The sequence below is a fragment of the Ambystoma mexicanum genome, chromosome 1p (assembly GCF_040938575.1).
Source record: "Ambystoma mexicanum isolate Mex_15411 chromosome 1p, UKY_AmexF1_1, whole genome shotgun sequence".
Lineage (NCBI taxonomy): Eukaryota > Metazoa > Chordata > Amphibia > Caudata > Ambystomatidae > Ambystoma > Ambystoma mexicanum.
Genome location: NC_090921.1, coordinates 535527439 through 535555064, shown reverse-complemented (window position 1 = coordinate 535555064; position 27626 = coordinate 535527439). Strand labels below are relative to the sequence as shown.

The 27626-nt window shown below is 46.0% G+C and overlaps 1 protein-coding gene across 2 annotated transcripts in view; it reads right to left on the bottom strand.

Moving 5' to 3' along the window:
* Positions 1–27626, bottom strand: part of SMIM44 (small integral membrane protein 44) — a 113985-nt gene that overhangs the window by 44780 nt on the left and 41579 nt on the right. For both annotated transcript variants that reach the window (XM_069649454.1, XM_069649455.1), the window contains exon 2: positions 2364–4058. In XM_069649454.1, the coding sequence (XP_069505555.1) occupies positions 2364–2592 (229 nt within the window). In that variant the 5' untranslated portion in view covers positions 2593–4058. The remainder of the gene's footprint in view (positions 1–2363; positions 4059–27626) is intronic.

The window sequence follows — 27626 nt, the reverse complement described above, 5'->3', positions numbered from 1 at the left end:
AAATTATACTGAAAGTACAACCCGTCTTTACTTTTATTAGACCTAGTGCTCTGAATCCCCACCCCCTTTCTGACCTTTTTTTGGTACTCAATTGTCATCCATCACAGGGCCATCAGGGTTAGAGATTAATTTACTAAAGCCCATTCCTTCAGCAGACTCAGAATCAAAAGAATCAGAGGAATTCGAAACCCTGTCCAAGGGAGTCGAGAGTTGTTCCTTTTCTGATTCAGAACCATCCAATGAAGGAACCCTTACACCCCCGGAAGAAATGGCTGACCTACCTAATGTCATCGCCCTGTTACTGGCCCATCAGATGCAGGCCCAAGGTAGACTCCAAGGAAATGTAACTAAATTGATTGAATTGAAACCAAAACCCTTACTACCACAGGGGGTACTTCTACCATATCTTGAAGGTGAAGATTTAGGAAACTTTTTCTTGAACTTCGAACGCCTAGCTGAACAACTAGGATGGGAAGAGAACCTCAAAAGGTGCTGCTATTTGGCCCCGTTGTTGAAAGCCGAACTACAAACCTCCTATCAACTACTTAGTGTAGCACAAGGTGCCACCTTTCTATCCATCAAAGAGGGGCTGTTAAAAAGAGTGGGGAAAACCTGATATAGAGAAAAGGAACTGCAAGCTTGTGCCAGAGAAGCGCAGGTGTTTGCTGTCTTCAAGAGCCCTGCCTTGTCCTGTGCTAAAAAACGTGGGGAAGGGAGACCCCAGCCATAAAATCCTGACTTATTATGTTGTGAACACTTCTTTCTTTTGATGTGAACATCAGAGGCGTTGCTGGGGGGGGGAGTGGGGAGCTGAGGGGGCTATAGCCCTGGATCTTTTGATTGTAGCCCCGGATAGAAGCTGAGAGGCTACAACCAAAAGGCTATAGCTAGCCCCGAGTCACGCCAGTACCTAAATTAGCTTAGCCATGATCTTTTACAGACCTACCACCATCCCTGGTGAACATTATCCCACACTATTTTGTAGCATAGCGGTAAGGAGTGGCAACAGTTTTCGATGTCCCGAAGGATCAGCGGGGTATCTAAAGGAGGATACAGCCTATTTGTGGGACGGGTAGTGTAAGGAAGGGGGATGTAGGATATCAAATGTATTAGAAAAATGACAGGGCCTGGATAAAAAGGAAGGCAAAACCTTGATGACAAATAACTTTGGAAAACAAACCTTCCTTGAATAAAGTGGCTGTTTATGAAACTAAAGAAGAGTGTCATTCATGCCATCCTTCCCAAAGGATATCCAAGCACTACCTGGTGAAACAAGAACTGAATTTCAAGGAAGCAAGCCAAACAAGAGCATAGGCCATCTGGGCACTCTTAAAACTGCTTAAATACACTCCACCCAGGTTATTAAATTATAAAATATTTCAATGGCACTTAGACCACCATTCAGCAATTTCTAAATGCTGAAGGCTAGTCTCAGTACCGAGGATTACCAGACTGAAGCAAACTGGTCCTAGAGGATAGTAGTAGGTTTTTATCAAGAAGTGGTGGGGAGAGGTGAGGCCGGAAGGAAATCTGGGATAGAAATAAGTGAGTCTGCAAAGTCATAGTTCATCAAAGGTTGCTACACTATCCAAGTACTCTTCCTAACTGGGAAAACAAAAACAACATGTGTGCACCTTTCAGATCTCCCCCTCCCAAAGCAACATACGGGGTACCCCAAGGCACCAGCCTCTCACTTCTTCTGTTAAACATATAGATGGCCCCTTCCTGGAGCTAACCAGCAACAAGGGCCTCACACTCTTCAACTATGCAGATGGCATGCAACTTGCTTTCTGACTCACCAATCAACCAGTAACAAATACAACGTCCCTTCAGGCTTGGCTCACACGTGGATTCCTGAATGACTACTAACACACAAGCTCAACGCTTACAAAACTGCTGTTCAGCAACCCAGTGTCATCAAACACTGCAGAAATCCCATGGCTGGAATTAATGGTGCCACGCTTCAACCTTCAAAATATTAAACTTGTGTTACAATCACTAGACGTTATTTGTTGTTCAAGTACTGCAGTCTGTGCTTTTAACATGGAGGAAATTTTGTTACCACGTGGTGTCTGCATCTGTAGCATACCCTAGCTCTGTTTGATTTGGTTGTGTGCAGGAGAGAATGTGGATGTGGCAGAGATAGGAGGGAATGCAGTGGAATATGCCATGTCTATGACTTTGAAGGGAGGTTCAATCCCATAGCCTGGCACAGTGGTGAATTGTCTCTGTGAATTGATTGTTGGCAGCTGGATTGGCAACACGCCTGTCCTGGTGATCAGCCATACTTGTGGGCACTGAAAGCACTAAAGACTAACACATCACAAACCATGCTTTGCAAGCGGCAGGTGCCAGGGTCTTACCTGCAAAGTCATGCATCAAGTCCTTAATTAGGTGGCCCACAATGGCATATGCCACCGCCACCACGACCAGTGCCGCCATGAGCAGGTAGATGAGGTACTTGGGTAGACGGATCGCATCCAGAGCTGGGGGCTTGTAGTCTGTATACAGGGGTTCCTCCTCCTCCTTTGCCGACTGGAAAAGGCGTTGCGCCTCTGGTGTGTGGCTAGCACCCCAGCTGTGCAGGTCCATTGTTCTACATTAGCTGCACCACCCTCAACCCACAAGCTGGAGTCCTTCCCTGTCACCTTGTTGCTCCGTCTAGGCACCTTCGAGTAATGCCAATGACCTTTCAGTGTCCCAATGATCAATCACACATAAAATGTTTGGGGTTTTTAGTCCACATATATTCCAGTTCTCCCGATCAAAAGGAGTCCAGGTGATCCTCAAGCTCATGTATCCCTGCCCAGTGTTTCAAAGGTCAGTTATGTGGGGCATCATTCCAGATCCATAAATATTTATTGATGTCTGTTGCCAACTGCTATAGGAGCCTCGCCAGAGATGGGGAAGTGGGTCTCTGGGAGGTGAGGATTGTTCTTGAATGCTAGTTCAATGTGTACAAATATGTACTTCATTATTTCTATCTTAGTTTAATATGGATGTTTTTTATTGCTTTTTCATTGCCATTTTCTCTTCTCCAATTCAGCCGTTTAGTCTTTTAGTGGTTCTCCTTCCTCTCCTTGTGAGCTTTCTAACCCTCGCCCTATTTGCCTTCTTTTTCTTCCCTCCTCTGGTACCTTTCTGTTGATCTCTTCTTTAGTTTGATTTGTTCTTCCTGTTTTTCCTTCTTTTTCTCAGTCTTTTGATCTCTTGCTTTCCCGTCCTCCCTGCTTCCCTCCTTCTCTATTGTTTCTATTACCTCTCCATTTCTGAGGGATGTGGTATATTAACACATTGCATAATTGCAGATTGAACTGCCCCACACTGTCCACTCTTTTTAACATTCACTATTCCACATCCTGTTTTCTGTGAAACCAAAATCTCACAGCCAAATCTTTTCCAAAATGATTCAACTTTCAGCTGTTCTTGGGTGCGTTGGAAGTCATTGTAACGATGGTTCTGTGGGGATCTTGGAAAGAGAATTTTTGAAAGGATCTGGGGATTTAAAGGTTACTCGAAAGATCCAGTTTATGTGACTTGGAAAACTTGTTCGATCCAAATGTCATAGGAAAAGTGAACAATGTGACAACGCCCAATTTTGGGAAATGTTTCAATGAGACGATATAAGAACATGAGTACGGGATTATGCAAAATCTTGCGGTTCGGGACCATGCAACGATATGGAGATGCTTCGAGGACTTGAAGAGGAATGATAACTAAAGATCCCTAGAAGCTGGGCAATAGACATTTTGAAGTGGTTGTAACCTTAAAAGATCTCGAGAGTAGCTGAGGATCATCGGAAGACAGATACTGAAAGGTGCTAAGAAGCTCAAAATGGCGGCATCCTGAGGTGGCTGAAAGCTGAGAAGATCTTGAGCTGAAGTGGCCAGCCGGGAGACCTTAGGGTGCTGTATTCTGGGAAAACAAGTGCTGGGGAGACGTTAAGGAGACTTTTGGCAGCAAAGCACTTGGGGGGGTGTTGCAGAAAAATTATGCTCTAAAGGTCTTTCCTTCCAAAGGAATGTCACTGGCAGAGAGAGTCTACCTTGAACTTTGCTCTGTGATGAAAATGGAGAGAAAATGTGTTATGAACAAAGCCATGCAAAGACATTGTGAAATGCAAAACACTACTTACATTTCGTATAAGAGGAAATATATGAATGTTAGGGTTTCCATTTTTTGCCAGGCACAAGAGGAGCTTGCAATTCAGGTATAGAATTTCTCCACCCAAGCAAAGGATTACATCAGTCTCCGATAGCTATGCTATCAAAAGGCCCCCCACTTCAATGGCTTTTTAGATCTTAAACCACATGGTTTGTTTTTTAAAACATGTTTTAGAAATTCACTCGCCCTCTTTTGGGCCTCTATTTACAAACAGAAATGCACTTCCCAATGAAGAAAACCCCAAAGCACCATTTCTGGCCATATCTATGCTGCACCCACTTTTCTGATGTCATAAGATCGACCTGCCTCTTTCAAGCCTTTTCCCTGCAAGTAAATGCAATCGGCTGAGATCACATGTACTATAATGAAAACATGTATTTGGTTATGAAATTATTTTGAAACCTATGCTTTTAAAACTGTACAGAAATCCACCCTCGTCTCCTACACAAGGCACTTCCCGGTGAATAGAGGGTAATCAGTTGCCCTTCTCTTGGTCAGAAGGCAGAGGGCTTATAAGACCTCTTAAAGGGCCAAGGACGAGTATGCTCGTCCTTTTTGCATAGATTTACATAATAGTCTGGCACTTAAGGGGTTAAAGTGTCTTCATTGTGTTGCAACTTGCATTCTGTGCAGTGCTGATTTAGTGCTGTGCTGGAGCAAGCGTATGTCGTGTTTTAAGAGGTGGGGTTCCTCGTTTGCACATTAATCGTGTAATTGTCCCTGTGGTAATTTTGGGTGGATTGTGTGTTTGGAGGTAGAGGATTGTGGTGTGGGGGGATAGATAAGGGGGCTGGGGGAACCTCCCCTTCGACCAAAACGACACATAGAGTAACATTCACGAGTAATGTGCATACGAGAAAAGTGACCTTGTTTAAAACACGTACATCCGAAAAATTGAATAATTTGACTACTTCGAGCAGCACTCACATTTGTGCATGATGTTATTCACCAAATATTTGTAAGAAATTAACATATTTATTTCATAGTCTTTATTGCTTATAAATTAATCACTTCCTTCAGGTGCAATTTAATTCCTCACCACCATCTGTCGTCAAAATGGATGACAAATTGAATCAATTTCCATCTGAGGATTTAATTTCTCCCAAAAAGCTGATTAAGCAATTGTACCTCAACTATCTTGGGTCAGACGAGTATTTTTGCAGGTCATGTTTTGTTGGGGTTATCCTACTTCGGATGCTCTAGAACTGAGAAACTAAACATTAAATATTCATATGTATGCACCTATCAGTTCACTTCATTAAAATGCCATGAACACTGGCACTGAGGGCATCAGATTGCTACATCAAACAAACAAACTTACAATAAAAACAATAACACCAGTTCGGTATTAACAATCTAAATTCTATGTCAACACTTCAGGTGACTTAAATAGCTACGAAACTGTGGACATTGATTTATCACTGGTATATTTAGAGCAAAACTGAGTTTGGTGTGCAAAAGATAGAATAGAGGAATAAAACAATGGTTAACAAATAATTAATAAACTGGTAAGTACTTTTTCTTTTTTTTTAAAGAAAAAACCTTCCAATGCAAAGCTTTGTGTTTTTGCCTTTCCCTTTCCTGGGGGAAAGGCAAAAACACAAAGGCAGAGGCAGAAGAGTCTCTCATGGAGCCAGGACAGTCAATGTTAGTTGAACAAAGTCTAGGGGAGCTGAAGATCTTCTTTGCAGGTAAGTAAAAGTCTTGCACAATGTTTTTAGAAATGTTTGTAGAAATAAGATTCACTTGAAGGGCTAAAAGCTGGGAGGGCTGTGAGGGGCAAAGCTGCAAGCAACTGTGCAATGGCAACCAAGATAAGTCTCCACCGAAGCAAGTAAGGCTACACAACAAGAGGTAAGTCCTCATAGGTTTACAGTACCTTTGGTTAGAAGAAATCGTTCCAGCTTGGTTCTGTTCCTGAGTGGATCTGCAGATCCTGCTGTTCCTGAGCCTCAGTCGTGGGGACAAGACGGAGGCCTTCTGGCGACTCCTGCAACACAATGGGAAGGTTGGCGACAGTAAAGGTCAAACTTCAATTCAGCAGCACTTTGCGGTTTCAGCTCCTTGGGTCTACAGCAAATAGCAACACTGCAGTTCTCGGATACCACTTCAGACTTTCCTTGCATCTGGGGTCCAGCACTTTGTTGAGGTGGCTCATGTTTGGTCAGTTCTGCTTCAGGGAAGCCCGGAGGATCTTCCTGCGGCTTGGGTCCCACTTAAAAGTGATGCACTTGATTCGGTGTTCCTCTCCCTGGCACTTCGGTTCCAGCAGAAGCACCAGTGGAAGTACAGCCAGCTTCGAGAGGATGTCCCGGCGAGTTCACTTTGGGGTTGATTGGTCCCACCAACCCAAACGGAGAAGTCGTCCTTGCAGGGCTTCTCTAGTCGAAACAAATTCGGAGCTTCAGCACAGCAGCAGGACTTCACCGGGCAAACCAACGGTCCAGGAGTTGCAGCAGGCTTCTCTTCCAAGTTCTTCTTCAGATTCCTTCATCCAGTGGTCGACTCTACCTTCCAAGCCAAAAAGCCTCGCCTTTTTTGCAGGTTTCTCCCATTCATTCCATCCTAGCTGTCAATCACACAGCAGGGTGGCTGTCCTCCAAAGACATCGAGCCAGCCAATCACCTGTGGGTGCATTCCTGTAACCAAGGGAATTAAGCACAGGGAGTTTCGGGCACCTCCCTCACTTCATGCCCCTGCCAGACATAATGGAGCCAGAGGTGGGCTTCACTCATGAATCCCAGCAAAGACAAAATGAACAAAGGGACCAAACATGGTTTGGCGCGCAGAGTAAATCTCAAGAAAGACCTTTCCAGCAGGAAATGGTGAAAAAACAAGACCAGGGCCATTTTAACAAAATGGGCACCCATGGGTACCTTATTGCAGCTGTGAACGCAGCCAGTGGAAAAAACACACAACAGTAGTAAAAATAAACTACTGCCACCAGCCATTAAAGGGATAGTCCTGTAAAAAATTCTATTTAAAAAATAGATAGTCAACATTAAAAAAAAAATACTAGCACTTTTTTTTTAAAACTTCCTATGTAAAGTTTTGAGCTATTCAAGCTCAAAATTCGCAAAAGCAAGCACATGGGCGCATCCATTTTGTGAAATGAATGCCTGCCTGTGCTGGCTTTTGCTTTTGCGGCACTAATGAAGGAAAAGCCAGCCAGCTGTAGTAAACAAAAGCTACCGCTGGGTGGCTTTTCCTTCATTGGTGCCGGGACTCGGAGGACGCGGACCGGAGACCAGAGCAGGAAAGCTGCAGCTGAATCTCGGTAAGTGCTATTTATTTTTTTTTAAAAATAAGCACTAGCTGCGTTTTTTTTTCTAAGTTTTCCGGGCTGGAGGAGCCCTGAACACTTAGAAAAAAAACGCAGCTTTAAAAACGTTGTATTTATGTTTGCGGTCGCTTTTGAAGCGACCGCAAACATAAATACAACGTTGTGTTTGAAAACGCTGCGGTTTTTCTTTCCAAGTTTCTCAGGCTCCTCCGGCTCGGAGGAGCCTGAGAAACTCGGAAAGAAAAAACGCAGCGTTTTCAAACACAACCGCGTTGTGTTTCTGCCTGCTGTGCTTATCACTTTGGGTCTCCGGTGCTCCCCGAGGGGAGCACCGGAGACCCAAAGTGAAAGTTAAGGCAGGCAGAAACACAACGCGGTTGTGTTTCTGCCTAAATCTGCTTTCCCATTTGGGGCTCTCGGGCTCCCGGCCCGAGAGCCCCAAATGGGAAGGCAGATTTAGGCAGAAACACTGCAGCATTTAGCATTTCCCATTTGGGGCTCTCGGGCTCCCCACAGGGGGCCCGAGAGCCCCAAATGGGAAAGCAGATTTAGGCAGAAACCCTGCAGCATTTAGCATTTCCCATTTGGGGCTCTCGGGCCCCCCGTGGGGAGCCCGAGAGCCCCAAATGGGAAATCAGCTGGAGGCAGAAACACCGCGGCATGTAAACACAACCGCGTTGTGTTTCTGCCTGCCTTGGCTTTCACTTTGGGTCTCCGGTGCTCCCCTGGGGGAGCACCGGAGACCCAAAGTGATAGCCACAGCAGTCAGAAACACAACGCGGTTGTGTATGAAAACGCTGCAGTTTTTCTTTCTGAGTTTCTCAGGCTCCTCCGAGCCGGAGGAGCCTGAGAAACTTGGAAAGAAAAACCGCAGCGTTTTCAAACACAACGTTGTATTTATGTTTGCGGTCACTTCAAAAGCGACCGCAAACATAAATACAATGTTTTTAAAGCTGCAGTTTTATTTCTAAGTTTTCCGGGCTCCTCCAGCCCGGAAAACTGAGAAATAAACGCAACTAGTGCTTATTTTTAAAAATAAATAAATAGCACTTACCGAGATTCAGCTGCAGCTTTCCTGCTCTGGTCTCCGGTCCCCGTCCTCCGCGTACAGCACCAATGAAGGAAAAGCCACCCAGCGGTAGCTTTTGTTTACTACAGCTGGCTGGCTTTTCCTTCATTAGTGCCGCAAAAGCAAAAGCCAGCACAGGCGGGCATCCATTTCACAAAATGGATGCGCCCATGTGCTTGCTTTTGCGAATTTTGAGCTTGAATAGCTCAAAATTTTACATAGGAAGTTTAAAAAAATAAAAAGTGCTAGTATTTGTTTTTTAATGTTGCCTATCCATTTTTTAAATACAAATTTTTACTGGACTATCCCTTTAATTGTAGACAGGGTAACATAAAAATGTTACATGAGAAACTAGACAAGGGGATTCTAAGTAACCCCTCCAGCACCCTATGGTAAAATAGTGTGTGTTGGGTCTAGATAGTTGCAAAATGTAAGTAAAGTCAATTTCACTTCACTGCTCTTGGAAACCGTAGTTTCACCAAGAGAAAGTATTTAAACCTTTGGGAAATTTTAGAGACTTCCCTGTGCCACTGCACTGAAGGTGCTCTGTGTCACAAAGTAAAGATGGTGCCTATGGAGTTTGTCAGACTCCAAAGTCAAAAGAAACACAGAATCCAATTAACAGAAAAAATACATGAGAGAGTGGGAAAAGGGTCTCTCTCTCTCTCCAGGTTAGAAATTAAAAGTCCTAAAGATCAGCAAAAGAACTTGTGGTCTCTAAGGTAGAAGGGAATTAGCACATTTCTGAGAATTCTCACTAACACTAGTCCCCCAGACTAAGGGACAGGAGGATTTAATCCACTCCTGGATGAATTTCCTTACTCTAGTCGGTCATACTTTCTGGAGAGACCATCTGTATTTTGGTGATTACACCCTGACCTGTGTTCTATGGTGAAATCAAACCCCTGAAGGCTGATTGACCATCTTAACAATTTAGGATGGTCTCCCTTCATCTGCATTAACCATCTCAAGGGTTGGTGTTCTGTTTGAATTACAAAAGTAGATCCATACAAATATGGTCTAAACTTCTTCAAAGACCACACAATGGCAATACATTGACATTCTATGATTGCCCACCTTGTTTCTCGGGCCTCCAGTTTCTAACTGATGAAGCAGAGAGGGTGTTCCCTGCCTTTCTAATCCAGCTGACTCAGAACTGCACCTATTCCAGTATTTGAAGCATCAGTTGGTACAATAAAGGATTGGTTGGAGTCAGGAGCTTCCAAGACTGGAGCTTGACAAAGGGCTTTCTTAAGTCCTTCAAATGCCTTAGTGCACTGCTCATTCCACCTGACCTTCTTGGGGAATTTGGGTGAGGAGATCACATTCACGGGAGAAGCAATGGTCACATAGTTCTCTATGAAGTTCCTATAGTAACCAGTTAGACCTAAAAAGGCTCTCACCAGGGTTTGAGTAGTGGGGGTGGCCCCGTCCTGTACAGCTTGTACCCTGCTAGGCAATGGGCTTATTTCTCCCCCCCTAACTCATGTCTAAACATGTCTAAACATGAGGTAGGGGGGAGAAATAAGGCCACTTTACACTGGCCAATTTGACATTTGCTTGCCTTTATGGTCAGATGAGCCTGCTCAAGAGCATGCAATACATATCATATGTGGTCAATATGCTCTTCCCAAGTAGGGCTGGACACTGCCATGTCATCCAAATATGCCATGCAGAAGTCCTCCATCCCATTTAGAACATGATTTACCATCCTTTGGAATGTAGCAGGTGCATTCTTTAGTCCAAAAGGCATTACCTTAAACTGGTAGAGGCCGCCTGGGGTGGAAAAAGCAGTTTTCTCCTTGGCATGGTCTGTCAGAGCTGTTTGCCAATAGCCTGAGGTTAGGTCAAATGCACTGAGGTATTTGGCTGAACCAGGTTTATCCACCAGTTCATCTGTCCGAGGTAAAGGATGGGCATCAGTTGTGGTGACTGCATTAAGAGCTCTATAGTCCTCACAGAATATCAATTCCTTGGATCCAGCCTTTGGCACTAGTACAACAGACCTAGCCCATGAACCTGTAGATGGCTCTATTACCCCGAGAACAAGCATCTTCTTGACCTCTTCCTTTATGTGGGTTACATGGTCTGACATTCTGTAACCCCTGCTTTTGACAGGGAGACAGTCACCTGTGAGAATATCCTACTGGACCCAAGGGGTCAAGCCTGGTGTCAGTGAAAACAGGGAGGCAAACTGGTTCAACAGCACTTTGCACTCCTGCAGTTGTTGCAGAGTCAGATCAGAAGAGAGATTAACTCCTTCTATTTTTCCATCTAAAGGCTGGTCCCTGAGAAGGTCAGGTAGAGGTTCACTCTCCTCCTCTTTATCAGATGCTAAGAGCAAAGCTCCCAGTTCTGGTCTGGATACATATGCCTTTAGGCGGTTGGTGTGAAAGACCCTGGGGGCCTCCTTGGGGTTCCCCAAGTCCACCAAATAATTGACCTCTCCAAGTATGCCCACAACCTTAAAAGGTCAAATCCATTTGTCCTGTAAGGCCCACTGCCTTGTAAGTACCATAACTAGAACTAGCAGGTCTTGAGTAAACTCAACCATGTTGGCCTTCTGGTCATGCCAATGTTTAACCAGAGCCTGACCTTGCTTTCAAGCTATCTGAAGTTTCCGTCATGTGTGTCATTCTCCTGCGGAGATCTAACACATTGGGCCTCATTATGAGTTTGGAGGCAGCCATGGAGCTGCTAGCTCCATGGCTGCCTCCAAACTGGGCTCCTTTTCTGGGTTGCTGCAGTGGGAACTTACTGGGTCACTCCGACATAGGAGGCCCCGGTAAGTCCTCCTTGCAGGAACCATTCCCCATTCCCATTTGAGCCCCCACAGGGCTCAATGGGAATGGGGATGGAGGTAACAACAGGCACATTATAAGTGTCCCGTTGTTATCTCCCTCTTCCCCTCGCGGTACCTAGAAAAGCTGCCTGGTTTTACCAGGCGTCTGATCGGGGTCCCGCGATGGGAAGCTTGTAATCAGCCCTGACGGAATGAAGGGGGGACTCTCACTGGCTTGTGGGAAGGAGCACTTTCCAACGATTCCTTGATTAGGGCCAATGGACCTCTAAGCGGATGACCATTAAGGAGCTCAAAGAGGTTGAAGACAACCCCTTCTTGAAGGACTTCTCTATAAGCAAAGAGAAGGCATCTCAGTAGAAGGTCCCACTTTCTTATAAGGGGCTCTTCTAAAGCACCTATCATGCTCTTCATAGTTCTATTAAAGCTCTCCACCAACCCACTGGTTTGAGGATGGTAGGTTGTTGAGAACTTGTAGGTCACTCCACAGTTTTTCCACATGGCTTGCATGTAGTGGGACATACGATTGGCCCCCCTGTCTGAGATAACCTTCTTAGGAAAAGCAACAATGGTAAAAACCCTGGTAAAAATACCAAGGAGCGCCTTAGCCAGTGCCTGAGCAGTAACAGTCCTCATAGTTATAGCTGCAGGATACCTGGTAGCATGGTCTACCACAACCAATATAAATCTGCTGCATGAAGATGTGGGAGGGTCTAGGGGCCAATAATGTCAATCCTTACCTTCTCAAAAGGAACTCCCACCACTGGGAGGGGCACCAAGGGTGCCACGTTCTTGGCTCCACTCTTGCCAGATGTCTGACAAATGTGACAGCTTTTACGGAATATATCTACATCAGACCCCATCTTGGGCTAGTAGAAATAGAGTGAACTCCTTTCCTTGGTCTTCTTAAAACATAAGTTACCAGCTAAAGGAATCTCATGAGCTAACTGTAGAAACTGGGGTCTCACCTCCTGAGGCACTACAAGTCTTCTGTAGTCCCCTGGGGTTGACTCTGTAGGATCACTGTAAATGCGGCCATCCTCCAAGTACACACTGTGCTTCCCTGGCTCTTGTCATGCAGCTGGGAAGCTGCCAGTTGGTCAAGTCCTTCAAGAGTAGGGCACTCTCTTTGCTGAAGTCTGCTCTACAGGGGCCACCTTGTGCAAGCAAAGTCTGCAGCTCAGGATGGTCTTTAGGATCCAGATCTCCAACAGGGGAAGTGTTAAACCATATTCACATAAATATCATCTGATCATGAATATTGTCCTAAGCCATTTCACATTTGTATTAAAACCTGCAGTTAATTAGAGTTGACTTCAAACACCATTTTGGAAAATATCCTCCATCTTGATTCTGACTCTTGCTCTCTGTTCAGTAATGATTAACCATGTTTTCAGCTGCCAGAACAGAAACAACCTTTGAGCCTATGTCAACACTAGGGCTGGCAAAGCAGACTATTTGTCCTGTGCAAACAGACCCTGTGGTCAGAATGAACTCTCATTCAAAGTGTTATCTATGTCTACAAAACTCATCCTCCCTCAAACAGTGATATACAATGCATGTAAACTAATGCTGTGTGTTTTTGAAGGAATCCTTTGTACAGTTCTTGAACAGGATTTACTCTAAATAGCTAAAGATCCACAAAGCTGACTACAACACAGTTTGTCAGTATGTTTAAGGAACCTTGGAGCCAAAGTGAACTTCAATTTAAAGTGTTGTCTGCATCAATAGCCTCAGCCATATTCAAACATAAGACCTGAATGGTAGACAAACTAGAACTATGTACCTTAGCCATAAGCAATTGAATTTGTTCTTGAAATTAGGATCAACCTAAACTGGAGAACCAACAACACCATTGAATCTTCAAGGATGGGACAACATGTCAAAAGTACAAACCAATATTGTATATTTGTTAGGTGAACTGGGCACGAACCCAAATGTATAACCTATTAGTTTGGAGATGGGCTGAGCTATGCCCAGGACTGTGTATAAATATTGCATGTTTTGTGATGACCAGGACACACTCCCCTCACAGTGTTTTCCGGTACACACTGCAAGGTGTTGGAAGCAGATAGCTATCTGCTTTGATATTTGAATCTGTACAGAATAAATTTATATTCATGACTTTGTGACTGGCGGATACAATTTCTGGTGGTACTAAGCCTCGATGTTCCTTGTTTGATCTTACAGAAGAGTTTCTTTCCAGCTCTGCTTCACCAGTAACTGGTTCACCATCATCTGGTTGGTCCTCCCTCCCAGCCTCAGCTGGTGGAGGGGTCATAGGTGTGACCTTGGACTGTCCTCTCGGGATGTCCTTGTTTTATGAACAGGGGTGATACCTTTCTTTGTTCCTGAGGCCTGGGGTTGCTCCTTTGTCTCTTTCCTTGTCCTGAAATTAGAAGGGTGTCCTTCCTGTGGACTGGGAGTTATAGGTACTTCTGTAACTACCCGCTGAGAGTTATCCAAAGTTGCCTCTCTGGCCAGTGTACTCCGCTCCTGCTTTATTTTACTGGGAGGCCTGGAGGTGCTTCATACAACTGCAAGAGCTTTTAAGTCATTCCCCAACAGGAATCTCCCAGGCATCTCATTTTGTAGACTGACAGGTATTCTTACAGTCATATTGTTGAACTAGATGAGATCTAGTAGTATTGGAACCATCTAGATAAGGCCTCCAGCAAGCTTAGTGGGGCCTGTGGGTGCCAACATCCTTGGGTTTGAAAAAGGTTTCATCCACCACTGTAATGCTGGCCCCATTGTCTAATGGCAGGGGTTTCCTGACCATTCACACGTACACTGCCCTTGTAATATTCTTTTGTGTTATCTTGAATAGAGTTATACACATCTACATTCTGCTGTTCCCACATCCCCAGGGAAACTAAAGAAATACTGGCTGAGATGCCAATGGGGTCTTCTGCCAATAGATTAAAGTTTCCACTTGCCATAGGAACTTCTCCATTAGGGATGAAGGCTATGGAGGCAGTGTTGACCCCTGAAGGTTTACCCTTACATCTGGGATCCCCTTTCACATGGGCAGTTGACCCACAAGCATAGCATTTACCAAATGTTTTCTGGAATGGGGGTTTCTGCTGACCTCCCTCTGGTTTAGCACAAGAGGTTTCACTAGACTGACCTGGTTTCCCAAATGGCGTACCCTTCTTATATGTGTGGCCCTCTTTTGGGTGGTTGGATTTAGAATTCTCCTTGTCATCTTTCTTGTGCTGCTTCCCCTCATCCACTGTTACGCTCACCTGGTATCCACAGGGATGCCCCCCAGCCGGGTTACTCGCTGGTATGCTTCTCAGCTTTGCCCTGATGTGGTCTGCGGGGAAGGTTCTGCCTTGTGGTAGAATTAGGCATGCTCTCCGTCATGCCTTCTTTGCAGGGGCGCGTTGTCTTTCATGGGCGAGTGCGGTCCAGTTACTTCATTGACGCCGGACCGTTTGATATTGTTCAGGTAGATCTTATTGCTGTTCTTTAGTTTTGTTGCTATCCTGCATGCCTTTCTTTGTTTAAAATGTCTCTTTTTTCTCCCTTAGGTATGCAGAGCTTCACCGTGGCGAACTGGCTTGGTTGAGCCCATCTGGTATATGATGGCGCATTAAGAGCGCTATGATGCAGTAAGTAAGCGCTATGCTCAGCGCTGCAAAGTCTTGCCTCTGCTAACCTGTGTTTTCCTTCCTTGTAGGTCGCATTGTTCTTCAGCGCGAGTGAAATGTCCGGAGTGGTGCCAGCCGAGAGGCGACCAGCCAGGTAAGCCTTTTGAGCAGTTCGTAATTTGTAAATGCCTCTACAGCTTTCTTTTATTGTTGCTTCTATCTTCCTCTTTCAGGTTGTTCTGTCTGGGAGGCATGCAGATTCGAGGAAGCTGTTCTCAGTAGCTGTGAGTGTTTAAAGATGAAGACTGCAGGTAAGATGCTGCTGCTAATGATGTTCCTTTTGTCTCCTTGCCAGTTCTGCTTCTCCGAGGTTCGAGGGAATAGCTGGACACGGTGAGCGTCACGTTGCAAGCTGCAAAGTAACACGAAGCATGTTATGCAGTCAGGGTGTTGTTTATATAGCCCAGGTAAAGTAGCACCAGGGAAAGTAGTTCCAGGCCTGTCACCCCCAAAACACTAGACCGCAGAGCTTGGTTCTTAGGGAACCAAGCTATGTGGATGCCTCCATGTTGGCTGACAATACAATAAAGTAGTTCCCAAGCACATTGTTGTTCATGGTGTATGAGCCTGGCGCCATAGGCCCCAGGACTGGCCCCATGAGGGCTTTTGAAGAGGATGCCAGGCTCTAGAGGCCCGAGTCCTGACTCCACCTGGCCAATGGGTTTGCCAGAGGGGGTTTTGGGCGAGGGTTGTGACATCCACGAGACTTGAGATGGGCTACTGTTGCGGTCACAAGCTGTGCTGTAAGCCTTATTATTTGTTTACCATTTTCTGACCAGTTACATAGAGGTCTTTATAGAAGATGTATTTCACCATCTGTAAGGGAAACCTGAGATTTACATTTCACTTTCAGGAATATCTAGAATCCTGCTGGCATGGAGTAGGATTTTGAAATTGTCATTTTCCCAAGAACATAATAGTTCATGTGCAGAAAGGTAAGATGTGATACTACTGAGTGTGCACAAGCTGTTCTTATGACCACAAAATACTTAGTGCAGACATGTTTTACTCTTGAATCTATAGGGAAGGAGAGATGAGCACATTGACAACTAGAAAGGGGCTCCATTGACAAAACGTATGAGTCGGTCAGAAACCATGGTACATTTTGCATATTGAGAAGCTTTTATGGGAAACCCTAAATATTACTTCTGGTACTTGGGGATCTGATTTGAAATTATTTTTAATAGGTTAAGCTGAGAAAAAGAACAGTGCGTTTGATTTCCCAACTTTAGGTAAGGAAAAGTTGTTCGATTTTTAGTTACAGAAGCAGAGTAAGGGGAGCGAGATTTGTTACCATCTCCTCCTTATCCAGCAGGTCTGGATTCTAGTTTGATAATAGTGCAAAAGATACCCGATTATTCAATGATCTGAGGTACACCAGGTGAATGGATTTACTATGGGCCATGATAGCACCTTAGTGATGGTAGTGAAAGGAGAGTTAATGTTCAATAGATACTAAAGGAGTATATATATATATATATATATATATCTTAGAACACTTGAAGGAAGGAAATAATGAAGCTTTTGCTCCTGATGAAGCGATAGAAGACGCAAAACGCGTTGAGCACAGATTGAAGCTCTGAAATGAGGAATTATTTATAACAATTTCTGAATTTATTGTCACAACTAAGTGTAGTGACACAGACCATATATTGTAAATTAAATATGGAATACAGTCATATCACATTGAATTTGTTTTATATATAAACAATTTGTTTCTAATAACATAATCATTGTTTGGTATACAATATCCAAAGATGTGCAGGGGACGTGAGTGTTCCACGGTCTGTGGACACAGCTTCTTTCCTTATTGTCTGTGAACAACCCAGTGCCATGCTTGTTTCTCTCCCCTGCACCCACCTACTATCCCATAAGTCGACTTACCATTGTAATATTCACTGGGTGTGCTCCTGTACCTTAGTTTGTTCTGAACAATCTTAACTTCTGTCTACCCATGAGATACATGGGGGGTTGGGCTGCAAACCCTGGGGATTGTAAACTCTCCACCTGGATGGCAAGATTTCTAATCAGTCATCAAACAAGTACTTTTTGCCCAACACTAGAAATGAATCACAAACTCGAGGCCTTAGTTAATGGGTTGCCCCCACCCACATTTGCTCATCTCAAGAAACATATTCTTAAAGAAATACATCTTTGCATTCCAATAGAGCCAGATCAATTGTCCCTGAGCTGATAAAAATCTAAGCTGACCATGTGCTATAGAGGCCTGGCAATTCATTTTCAAAGCATCAAAGGCAGGAATGCAATGAAAATTTCACCTCTTTAAATTAGTTTCGATAATAAAATCCGCCAGATTGCCAAATAATAGAACAAACGGGGGCGTGGCCTGATGGCTCCGTGAAGGGACGTGCCCTCGAGGAGCTCCCAGTGATCCGTCACAGATCCTGAAACATACGTTCATATTCCAGATGAAAAGCTTGCTGGCAGCGCATCCCAAGACACGGGAATGACTATTGCACGAGATGAGCGACCCACGAAGCGGATCCGTGACAAACTGAAGGAACCGCAGCTGCCGGAAAGAAGCTGAGCTCCCGAGACCAGGAGAAACCAAGATGGCGTCCCGTGGACAAAGGGTCATTAATTGACCAAAGTGTCCCGTTTGGGAGCGCAGGCAAATAAGACTGGGCTGAGCCTGCTGAAGCTCAGAGAGGAAGAAAGCTGTGACCGAGCGTGGTGCGTGGACCCACCCGGAGGGAGACTTGGAAGAAGATCGTTGGGCCCCGTGCCCGTGAAGAAGGGTTGAGTGGCAGAAGCGTCCGGCACATCCCGTCTCCCTGACACGGAGGGAGGCAAACTTGAAGCGCTCCGGACAGGACCGCGAGCGTAGGAGCCGTAAGACGAAGCGGCCGACAGTGTGCTCGCCGGGCGCTGGACCCGGACTGCGGAGCACCCAGCGGAGCGGGGGCCAGTAGGGTGTCGGGTCTTGAGGGGCCGAGTATGCTGATGGTGAAAGCCTCGGCGGCGACCCTGGCCAACAACCCCCCCCCTTTTTTAGTTTTAATCCACTGAGCCGATGCACGAAGCACAGAGCAGCGAAGCGGGGGTAGAAAGCCTCCTAAGACACAGAGGTCCCGCTGGAAGCTGGAAACGTCCCTCGATTGCGCATAACAAGGCAAAATAGAAGCAAATACAGCCTTGGAAAGGGCTGAGAAGCACAGTACGCCACCGGCTGCATACGGGCTATTGGAGCAGCACAAACAGGCTGGCGAAGCACCTAGTTTACATACCTTGGCCAGGAGATAAGAGTGGAGACACTGAAGCTGGCGCCACTCACCAGCGCAGTGGCCCCCGCATCACGGCCCAACAGGAACACACGACTAAAAAGCTGTAAGCTGGGCTGCCTATGATAGGGGCGGTCGCTGGAGTTGTGAGGAGGGCTGGATGCAGAGGACCAGGCACGATCCAGAGGGCCACCTCCTGGAAGCACTGGAGATACTGTGGGACCCAATAGAGATGGAAAACACTTGCTGGGCCCTGGACACAACATAAGGCGGCCCCCCCCTGAGTCTGGATGCGGGAGCGTACACTTGGGATGGCACAGTGGACTGGATGGCCTCGTGATCGACAAAGCGCAGTAAAGGAAGTGCAGTGGGTCAGAGAGTGCAAGCAAACACCGGCCACTAAAGGAATAAGACAGAGACCGGAGTTACGACCCAATAGTGAGCGAGTACGTAGGAGGACACAGCCCATTCTGGAGGTGAGGTGAACAACAAGGACACACTTGGACATAGTCGCAACGGCCCTGAACCGTTGAGAGTGGCCTGATGCCACGTGAACATTTGTGCGTGGGGAGGCGCAGCTGGCTCACGCCTAGACTACATAGCAGGATGTCCTCTAAAGTTGTTAGACCCAGGACCAAACAGCCCACGATGGAGGCCTATGCCAAGTCTCCCCCAGGTGCGGAGGAGAACAAGGAGACTCCTACGACAGTGGCGGAGATACCGGGCACGATCCAGGAGGTACTGGCAGCGATTGCAGACTTGAAAGTGGCCTGGGAGACCAAATTGGGCCTGGCAATGAATGAACTGAAGGTGGGCCTGGACCTCAAGATTGGAGCGGTTCAGGAAGAAGTGAGCCTGCTGAGACAGGATGAGCAGACGATCGCGGAGTGCATTGGGAACTTGGAGGAGGAGATGGCCCCAAACACGGCAGCGTGTGCCGCACACGGAGTGGAGCTCCATGCCCTTGTGCAGCGGGTGGGCAACCTGGAAGACAGAGCAGAGCAGGCGTAAGGGCGCGCCAGACGCAATAACATTCGTATTGTTGGCTTGCCGGAAGGAATGGAAGGGCCTAACCCAACAGAATATGTGGAAACCATGCTCCCGCAGGAGATAACAGGTGGGGCGCTGACCCAGGGGTTTGCTGTTGAAAAGGGCGCACAGGGCCCTGACAAGGAGACCACCCCCAGGAACCCCCCCCCCGCGGCTGCTGATCACCAAGATACTGAATTATCGAGATCGGGAGAAGATACTCGAATTTTTTCGGAGGGGATGAACGATCGAAAGGGGGTCGGCAAAAATCACGGCATCCCCGGACTACACACTGCAGGTACAGCGTAGCAGGATGAACTTTGTTTCGGTGAAAAGGAGGCTAAAAGAAGCAGGCCATCGTTACATGTTGCTCTACCCGGCCAAGCTGAAAGTGTTCTACAAGAACAAATCCCTGTTTTTCGAGACGCCGAAAGATGTGATGGAATGGCTGGATATGCAGGGCCGCCCTCAGGAACCGGATATCCAGATGGGAGCTGCGAAAGATAAGTAGCACGCAGCTATGTCATCTTTGGAGGCATGGCTGAGACATTGGGACTTGAATATAGAGCTAAATTAAAATTGTGGGAAGTGCGCTGCAGCATAGGCTGACAAGATCCGTTAGACGTATTAATCCTACAAAAGACAAAGAGGAGCAACTGGGAGGCATCCCTTGAACCCACTGTTAGATCGGTGACGCCCCGCAGGGTCCTAGTCCTCGGACTCGAGATAGGGCCTGATGCGGGTGAGCCTGAGATCCAGGGATGGAGCTGGGCATTTGTCGGGGCAGGGTAGGGTGCTCGGAGGGGTTGGGTTGTGTGCAGTGAGGTGGAGTTGGGGAACAGAGGGGGAGGGAATTGTTGAGGTTGGGAGGGGCAAGAGTCGGAAAATGGGCTGTCAAGGGCAGCATCAAAGGGAGGGGTGGATTGGGATTACACCAAGCAGATGGCATCAGGTAATCTCAGAGTGATGACCTGGAACGTGCGGGGCCTCAATAATTACCTTAAACGCAATAAAGTGATGTTGTACCTAAAAAGGATGCGTATTGACATAGCCTTGCTACAGGAGACTCACCTCACAAAGGAGAAGTTGGAGGTGGTCAGGAGAAAATGGAGGGGCAATGTCACAGGGGCCACGTATTCGGCATATGCAAGAGGGACGATCACATGGGTGGCGCCGCATGTGCCGTTTCAGGTACTCAGTTCTACAATAGACCCGGAGTGCAGAATGGTGGTGGTGACGGGACTCCTGGAGAACCGGGAAGTGCACATCATAAATCTGTATGTCCCTAACCCTGATAAGGCAGCTTATTTTAGGTCCCTTTACAGCAAGATTAGTCCCCTGATGGGTGGCGCGACGGTGTGGGGGGAAAACTTTAATTGTACCCTGAATCCTAGGAGGGATAGGTCAGATGATAAATCAGGGAAGCCGGCGCCAGCGGCTAAAGCGCTGGGGACAATTCTGAAAGACCTAGGCCTAGAGGATGTGTGGAGAAGGATGCATCCAATGGACAGGCAATATTCGCACTATGCAGCACCACACTATTTACACACAAGGCTGGACTATGTGTTTGCTACTGCTGATATGGTGGGAGAAATGGTGGGAGCGGAATATAAGGCCCGGGTATTATCTGACCACTCGCCATTGGTCGTAGAGTGGCGACATCAACCCCCCAGAGCGCGAATCCCAACATGGACACTTAGAACGGAGTCATTACAAGATGCAGGGTTTTGAAAGGATTTGAGGGAGGCCATTGAGGAATATTTCGAAATAAACACGGGCAGTGTGCGCTCTGTGGGCACAGTATGGGAGGCTTTTAAGGTGGTGGTGCGTGGGGTAGCTATTTCGAAATCTAAAGGGCTCCAGGGAGGCATTGAATGGGAACTTCAGGAAACAGAAAGAGAGCTGGAGGGTCTTACACAAAATGCGGAGACCGCCCGTGAGAATAGTGCCAAGATAAAGGATTTACAGTTAACCTGCAGTAGACTCTGGGACAGATTATGTAAATTAAATTACAAAAAATACAGAGAGAGGCTACATGCAGGGGGGGACAAGCCGGGTAGATTGCTGGCCTGGCTGTACAAGAGCGAGACACCCCGCTCGGTGATTAGAGAGATTAAGGATGAGGAAGGTCAAATCCGCAACACCCAAGAGGGGGTAAACAAAGAGTTCCTCAAGTATTATAGACATTTATATGAGGACACAGGGGAGGATAGGTGTCCAGACATACTGGATACAATAGAGGATATAGGGTTGCCCACCCAGGATTACCTAGAACGTGCAGAGTTGGACGCCCCCGTAACCTTGGATGAACTGGAGGTGGTAATCCAACATCTGCCCACATGTAAGGCACCCGGGTCGGACGGGTTGCCTAGCGAGTTCTACAAGACATACAAGCAGGAGCTACTACAGCCATTGCTTGCCATGTTTAATGAAGCCTATGAGCAGGGGGAACTGCCATCGTCCCTCTGCGAGGCAGTGGTCATCCCACTCTTGAAACCAGGCAAGCCGGTCGTAGAGTGTGGGTCCTACAGACCCTTGTCCATGCTCAATCAGGACAGTAAAATACTCACGGCAGTGCTAGCCAATAGATTGAAGAGGGTGATCGGTAAGCTGATACACCCAGACCAGACGGGCTATGTCCCTGGCTGGAACATTACAGATAACCATAGGAGGCTGCACCATATCATTGATTACACCGAGGAAGACATGGGTGAGTTGGCTATCGTGTCGCTAGACGCGGTCAAAGCCTTTGACTCAGTGCGGTGGCCATGGTTGAAAGCGACCCTGAAAGGATACGGAATGGGACCTGGATATATCAGGTGGGTTCAGATGTTGTATAGCACCCCGATAGTGAGAGTTAAAACAGGATCCACAATTTCAGACAAATGGCAACTCAGCAGGGGGACCAGACAGGGATGCCCCTGGTCACCCATGTTATATATCCTGGCATTAGAGCCGCTGGCAATATGCCTATGACAACAATACGGGGAGGTAGGGATTCGTACGATAAGTGGTACACACCTGGTGTCGCTGTATGCAGACGACATGCTCCTCTATTTACGCCACCCGGAAGAGAACCTGCAATATGTGCTGGAGGTAATGGACCGTTATACCACCCTTTCGGGCATATCGATAAATCCCGGGAAGTCTAGTTTGTTCCCCCTAGGAAGGTATAAGAATGTCCCATTAGAGAGGTTGCCTATTCTGCCAATACCCTGGCGGACTATGACATTCAGGTATCTGGGAGTAAACATTTATCATAAGATCGAGACAGAGCACAAACATAATACAGAGAAAGCAATTGAGGGAGTTAAGAATAGCATGGTGTTCTGGTCTAGGCTACTCCTATCTATGACGGGGAGAGCAGCCCTGCTCAAAATGGTGGTTTTGACCAGACTTTTGCATTTTTTTTTAATGTCCCGTATTTGATTCCCAGAAGCCTCTTTGTGTGAGACTTCATGGCATGTGCAGGAGCTTCATATGGGGTAACTCCAGGAATAGAGTGGACCTGTGGAAACTACAGAACTCAAGTGACAGGGGGGGGTATAAGCCTGCCAAACTTTGACCTTTATTATTTGACGGGGCAGCTGCTGTTCGTGGCTAGGTGGTTGTTGGCAGAGGACTCTGCAGAAACTAGGCTTTTGCAGAGCGACTCGGCTCCATACTTTTTGAGGGAGATAGTGTGGCTACAAAAGAGTTAAATGGTGGGAAGAGGGAGGCTATTGGTGCTGGGGTGGGAGGTCTGGCGCAGAACGTGGCGAACGGTGGGCGACCCAGATCTGCTTTCTTGGCAGGCCCCGCTGGTGTCGCTATGCGGGAACGACTCAATTGTTTGAGGCAGTCCGTAAATATTGGGAACTGGTAGGCTTGGCCACCCTCGAGGGGAGGCATTGGACTTTCAGAGGTTGCAGGATGAGACAGGGGTGCATAGAGGCCAATATATAACTCACACCAGGCTCATGAAACGGGTGAGGGATAGATGGCCTGAGACGGTGCTGGCGGATGACCCTGATGCCGCCCTGGAAAAAATGTATGATGTTTCAGAGGGCGGGCACGAAATATCCAGGATATATGAGCTCCTGAGAGCAAAGGCAGGGAAGGAGCTGCTCCAACTGAGGCAGGACTGGGAGGATGAAGTGGGTGGACCCATGAGAGCGGGGCAGTGGGAGAGAGCCCAAAGATACCACAAAAAGGTGTCCCGGAATGCAAGACTCCAGCAGATCCAGTTGTATGTCACTCACAGGGCTTATCTGACCCTCGGGAAAATAGCCAGGTTTGGAGGCTCGGCTATACAGAAATTACCCAGGTGTGGGGATGTGGAAGCGGGACTGCTGCATATGTTCTGGGCTTGCCCCGAAGTGCACAGGTTTTGGGATGAAATAAAAACTTAAATGGCCGGTGGGGTGTGGTGCTAGACATGGGGTCGGCCTGGGCATGCATGCTCGGGATTTTTCCCAGGCCACGCAATCTAAAGCACATAAGCAAGATGAAGGACCTGGCTTATATCCTGGCCAAGCGCAGGATTGCAATGTGTTGGAAGGCGGCCCATAGACCTAGGTTGGAGATTTGGTGGGCGGACCTCCTGAGGTGGGCGGAAGTGGAAACTGCAGTATGGTTTGAAGCTGTTACCAAGGGGGGAGAGGAGGAAGTAGGGCCCCTGATAGCCTGGCGACAGTTGGTGACCTCAATGGCAAATCCCCACCAGGTCAATCATGAAACAGAAGACTCAGATGAGTCCACAAGCACTGTGATTCCCTAAAATGCTCCCGAAGATGACACGGATGAGCCAGCTCAAGTTTGTGGGGTGGGAGGGAGGAGGACGAAGAATAACACTGTATAATGTGATGATTTTATATTGATTATGCACGTCCTGAAAAGTTGTATTGTTTGTTGTTTTGTTTGGTCAAAAAAAATAATTAAAAAAATAAATAAATAATAGAAGAACAAACAAAGGAGCCTCTTTCAGCTAACCATATTAATCACTGACTGAAGGCTTCACAACGGGGCCTCTAAGAGCTGTTCACTCGTTATGCTAGCATGAGGTGTCCATGTGGACAATTGAGACTTTTTCAAATTCGTATTATTTGACAAATGTAAACATTATTTTTTACATAGCTCCACAACGACCAACTTCTGAAATTTAGGGTTGTATTTTTATTTTCCTTTATTAAGCATTCGTAAGACGCTTTATACAGCAGAATAGTGTTTCAAAGTGCCATGGGAGACTGGATGATGCCAGGTGACATTACAATAGCTGACAAACGGTGAGCACCTCTATATATGTTGCTAATGGGCAATTGTGCGAGTGAGACTGGGAGACTGGTAGTGTCAGCCTGTCCAGGAAGCCAATGAAAACACTTGAGTGAGACTGCTACTCAGACACCTAAGGTAAAACCAATAGACATCTTGCTTAGACTACACTCATATTCCACCAAGGAGAACATACAAGGTAAGGCCCATATTGTGTATGAAGGCAAATTGGTACAAATCTTCCAAGATATTTTGACAAGAACTTTGTTGAAAAGCATAGAACACAAACTTGTCACAGAATAACTGCATAAGAATGGATTTTCCTACAAATTGACATTTGCCTATGGATTAAGCTTCTTAGGGGAAACCCATCATATAGCCACCATAAACGAGGGATGCAGTCTTCCAGGTATTGAAGCATCAGTGGTTCTTCCAGAGAAGTCCATTCTTCCAGAATTCAGGAAAAGAGGTTGGTCACATTTGGTTCCGAAAAAGACTGGACATCTGGTAGGGAACCATCAGGCTGACAGTTGGTGAGTTGCAAAATATGGAGTCAAATGGTTTGATGCTTTCACCGTCAAACAGTGTTTTGACAGGCTCTCTGAAATGTTATTAAAATACATTGAATACACTGGGGCCAGATGGAGATCGGACGGCCAGGTGGAGGCTGGGTGCTGCGTTGGTTCAGCACAGTTGCACTCCCAATTTTTAGGTGGTCTTTGCAGGTATATAAGATGATTAGGGATGTTTGGGAAGGGGACGGACTAGTAGTCTGTCATTATCAAGAGGGACTGTTTGTGTGTGGGTCAACAGGCGATTTGTTAGGCAATTCATTTTACATTCTATAAATGGTTAAATATAGTGATTAAACGGCACCAACAAAAGTATCAAGCTGTTGGATTTGCAAAAAGAGGAAGAGATGAGGATTGCTTTCATACAAGAAGCTCACTTGCTTGGGAACTACCAGTTTCACCCTAAGCACAATAACATTGTCCCAGGTTGAAATGGACTGGCATCACTATTCTGATTTGGCAGAAATACAACCTGTTAGCTTGAAACCTATGCATATTATGAGAACAGGAGGTGGTTAGGGGAAATATAGTGAATGGGGGAGATTTTATCTCTCGAATGACACCAGCAGTGAGCCACTCAGGGAGAGAACCATCAAGAGGCAGTGTAATCTTGGAAGAGGCAAATCGAAAAATGAACATGGTGGGGCCGAGTGGCACTTTGAGATATCAAAATCCAGGGACGTGAGAGTACAACATTTTCTCCCACTCTCATAGAGTGTATACCACAATAGATTACTTTCTAAGACATGCCACTGTTCTACCCCAAGTAGAAAATATTAAGATGTTTCCACATATAACGTCAGATCTTTGCCTGATAAGTATGATATGCAGCTTAAGCACACACAATTTCCTCAAACCTAGACCATTCTGCAGTATTTATGTAGAAAGAGCGTATGTAAGGAGGAAATATCTGTGTATATTTTAGAATGAATTTCCATTAACTTCCCACAAGATGCATCACAAAAGAATCCACAAAATGCTTTTAAGGCATCAGCCTTGGGACACAGAATAGCAGCTGCATCTAACTAAGTGAAAACTGATAAGCACAACAGGGCACACATACACATCGAGTTGCGAGGCTTAGAAGACAAATATCGAGAATCAGGCTCCAGACGAGCATAGAATAAAATGCAAGGGGTCAGCAAGAAAATCTCTAGCATGCATCGGAACAAGATAGAACACCACATTTTGAATTTAAAACGTTTTTATTATGAACATAGAAATGAATTGGAAAAATGCTGGTGAATATGTAAAAAGTTAGACGACAACAAACATAATCGTACTACTAACGATTCTCTGAGCAGGAGATAGTTTTCAGAGTCACAATAAAGCTAATTTCTTTAGAAATATTATAGCATGTAGCACGCTATAGAAAATGATAACCATACCAGCAATTGGAGTGTTTTGAGAGCACAAATCTCCCTAAACTCTCCAATGAACAAATTGGACTCCCCTATAACAAAGGAGAAGGTTATTACGGCAATCTCCTCCTCAAAGGCCAAGAAGGCCCCAGGTCCAGATGGTTTCTGTGCCCTATTTCATAACACTTCCACTACAGAGTAGTTACCACCTTATGGAGCTGTTCAATTGTTTTTACAGGTCAAACATGGTTACAGATTCAATTCAAGAAGCAATTGTGAGCATGATGCCCAGATCTGGGTATAATCCTGAGCTCTGCCGCTTGTATTACATTAGTAATGTAAATATAAAATGTTTTCTACGTTTCTAGCCATGAGCCTTGAATGTGTTCATTCTACTTCTCATTAATTCCGTCCAAGCCCGATTTGTTGCAAGTTGCCTGACCTTCAAAAGTATAAGGAAAGTTACACACCTCTTGGGTAAAAGTTTATAAAGTTTCCACAGACCGAGCAATCCTTACATTAGACACTGAAAAAACCTTTGAAAGAGTGGACTGGTCCCTTATCAATTGAATCTTGAGGATTTGTGGGTTTGGAAATAATTGCCTACAGGGGGTGCATGCATACAACACCAATCAAAACAAAAGAGTAAAAGTGAATCGCCTGGTTTCAAGGGAACTAGAAGTTAGGCGAGAAGTTAAGCATGCCTACCATCCAACCCCACTGTTTGTTTATCATCACAATAAAATCCTTAGTGTGAAGGGTGAGAGCAAACACTCGAATAAGAGAAAATAAATGTAACCACGAAAAATATAAATTGTCAATGTTTGCAGACCACATCGTGGCCTCTCTCTCAAATCCACTGTCTTCAATCCCAGACCTACAAAAAGAAACTTAGGAATGTTCTGAAGTCTCAGGTTTTAAGACAAATTTAACTAAATCTGAACGGTTGGGTTTGAATTTGGGGGAGTGATAGACAAGAGAAAGATGTCTGAAGTGCATGACTATACATGGGCCAAGGTTAGTGTGAAATACTTGGATTTTCAAATTCCAACCAAGGTGAAGGATCTTTACAGGCATAATTACTGCAAGCTTTTCAACTCTACTAAAGCAGATCTGGGAATTAGAGACTAGCCGTTTCATTTTTCAGAAAAATCTACACACTAAAAATGAAAATTCTCCCCAAATCATTATGAACTGGGT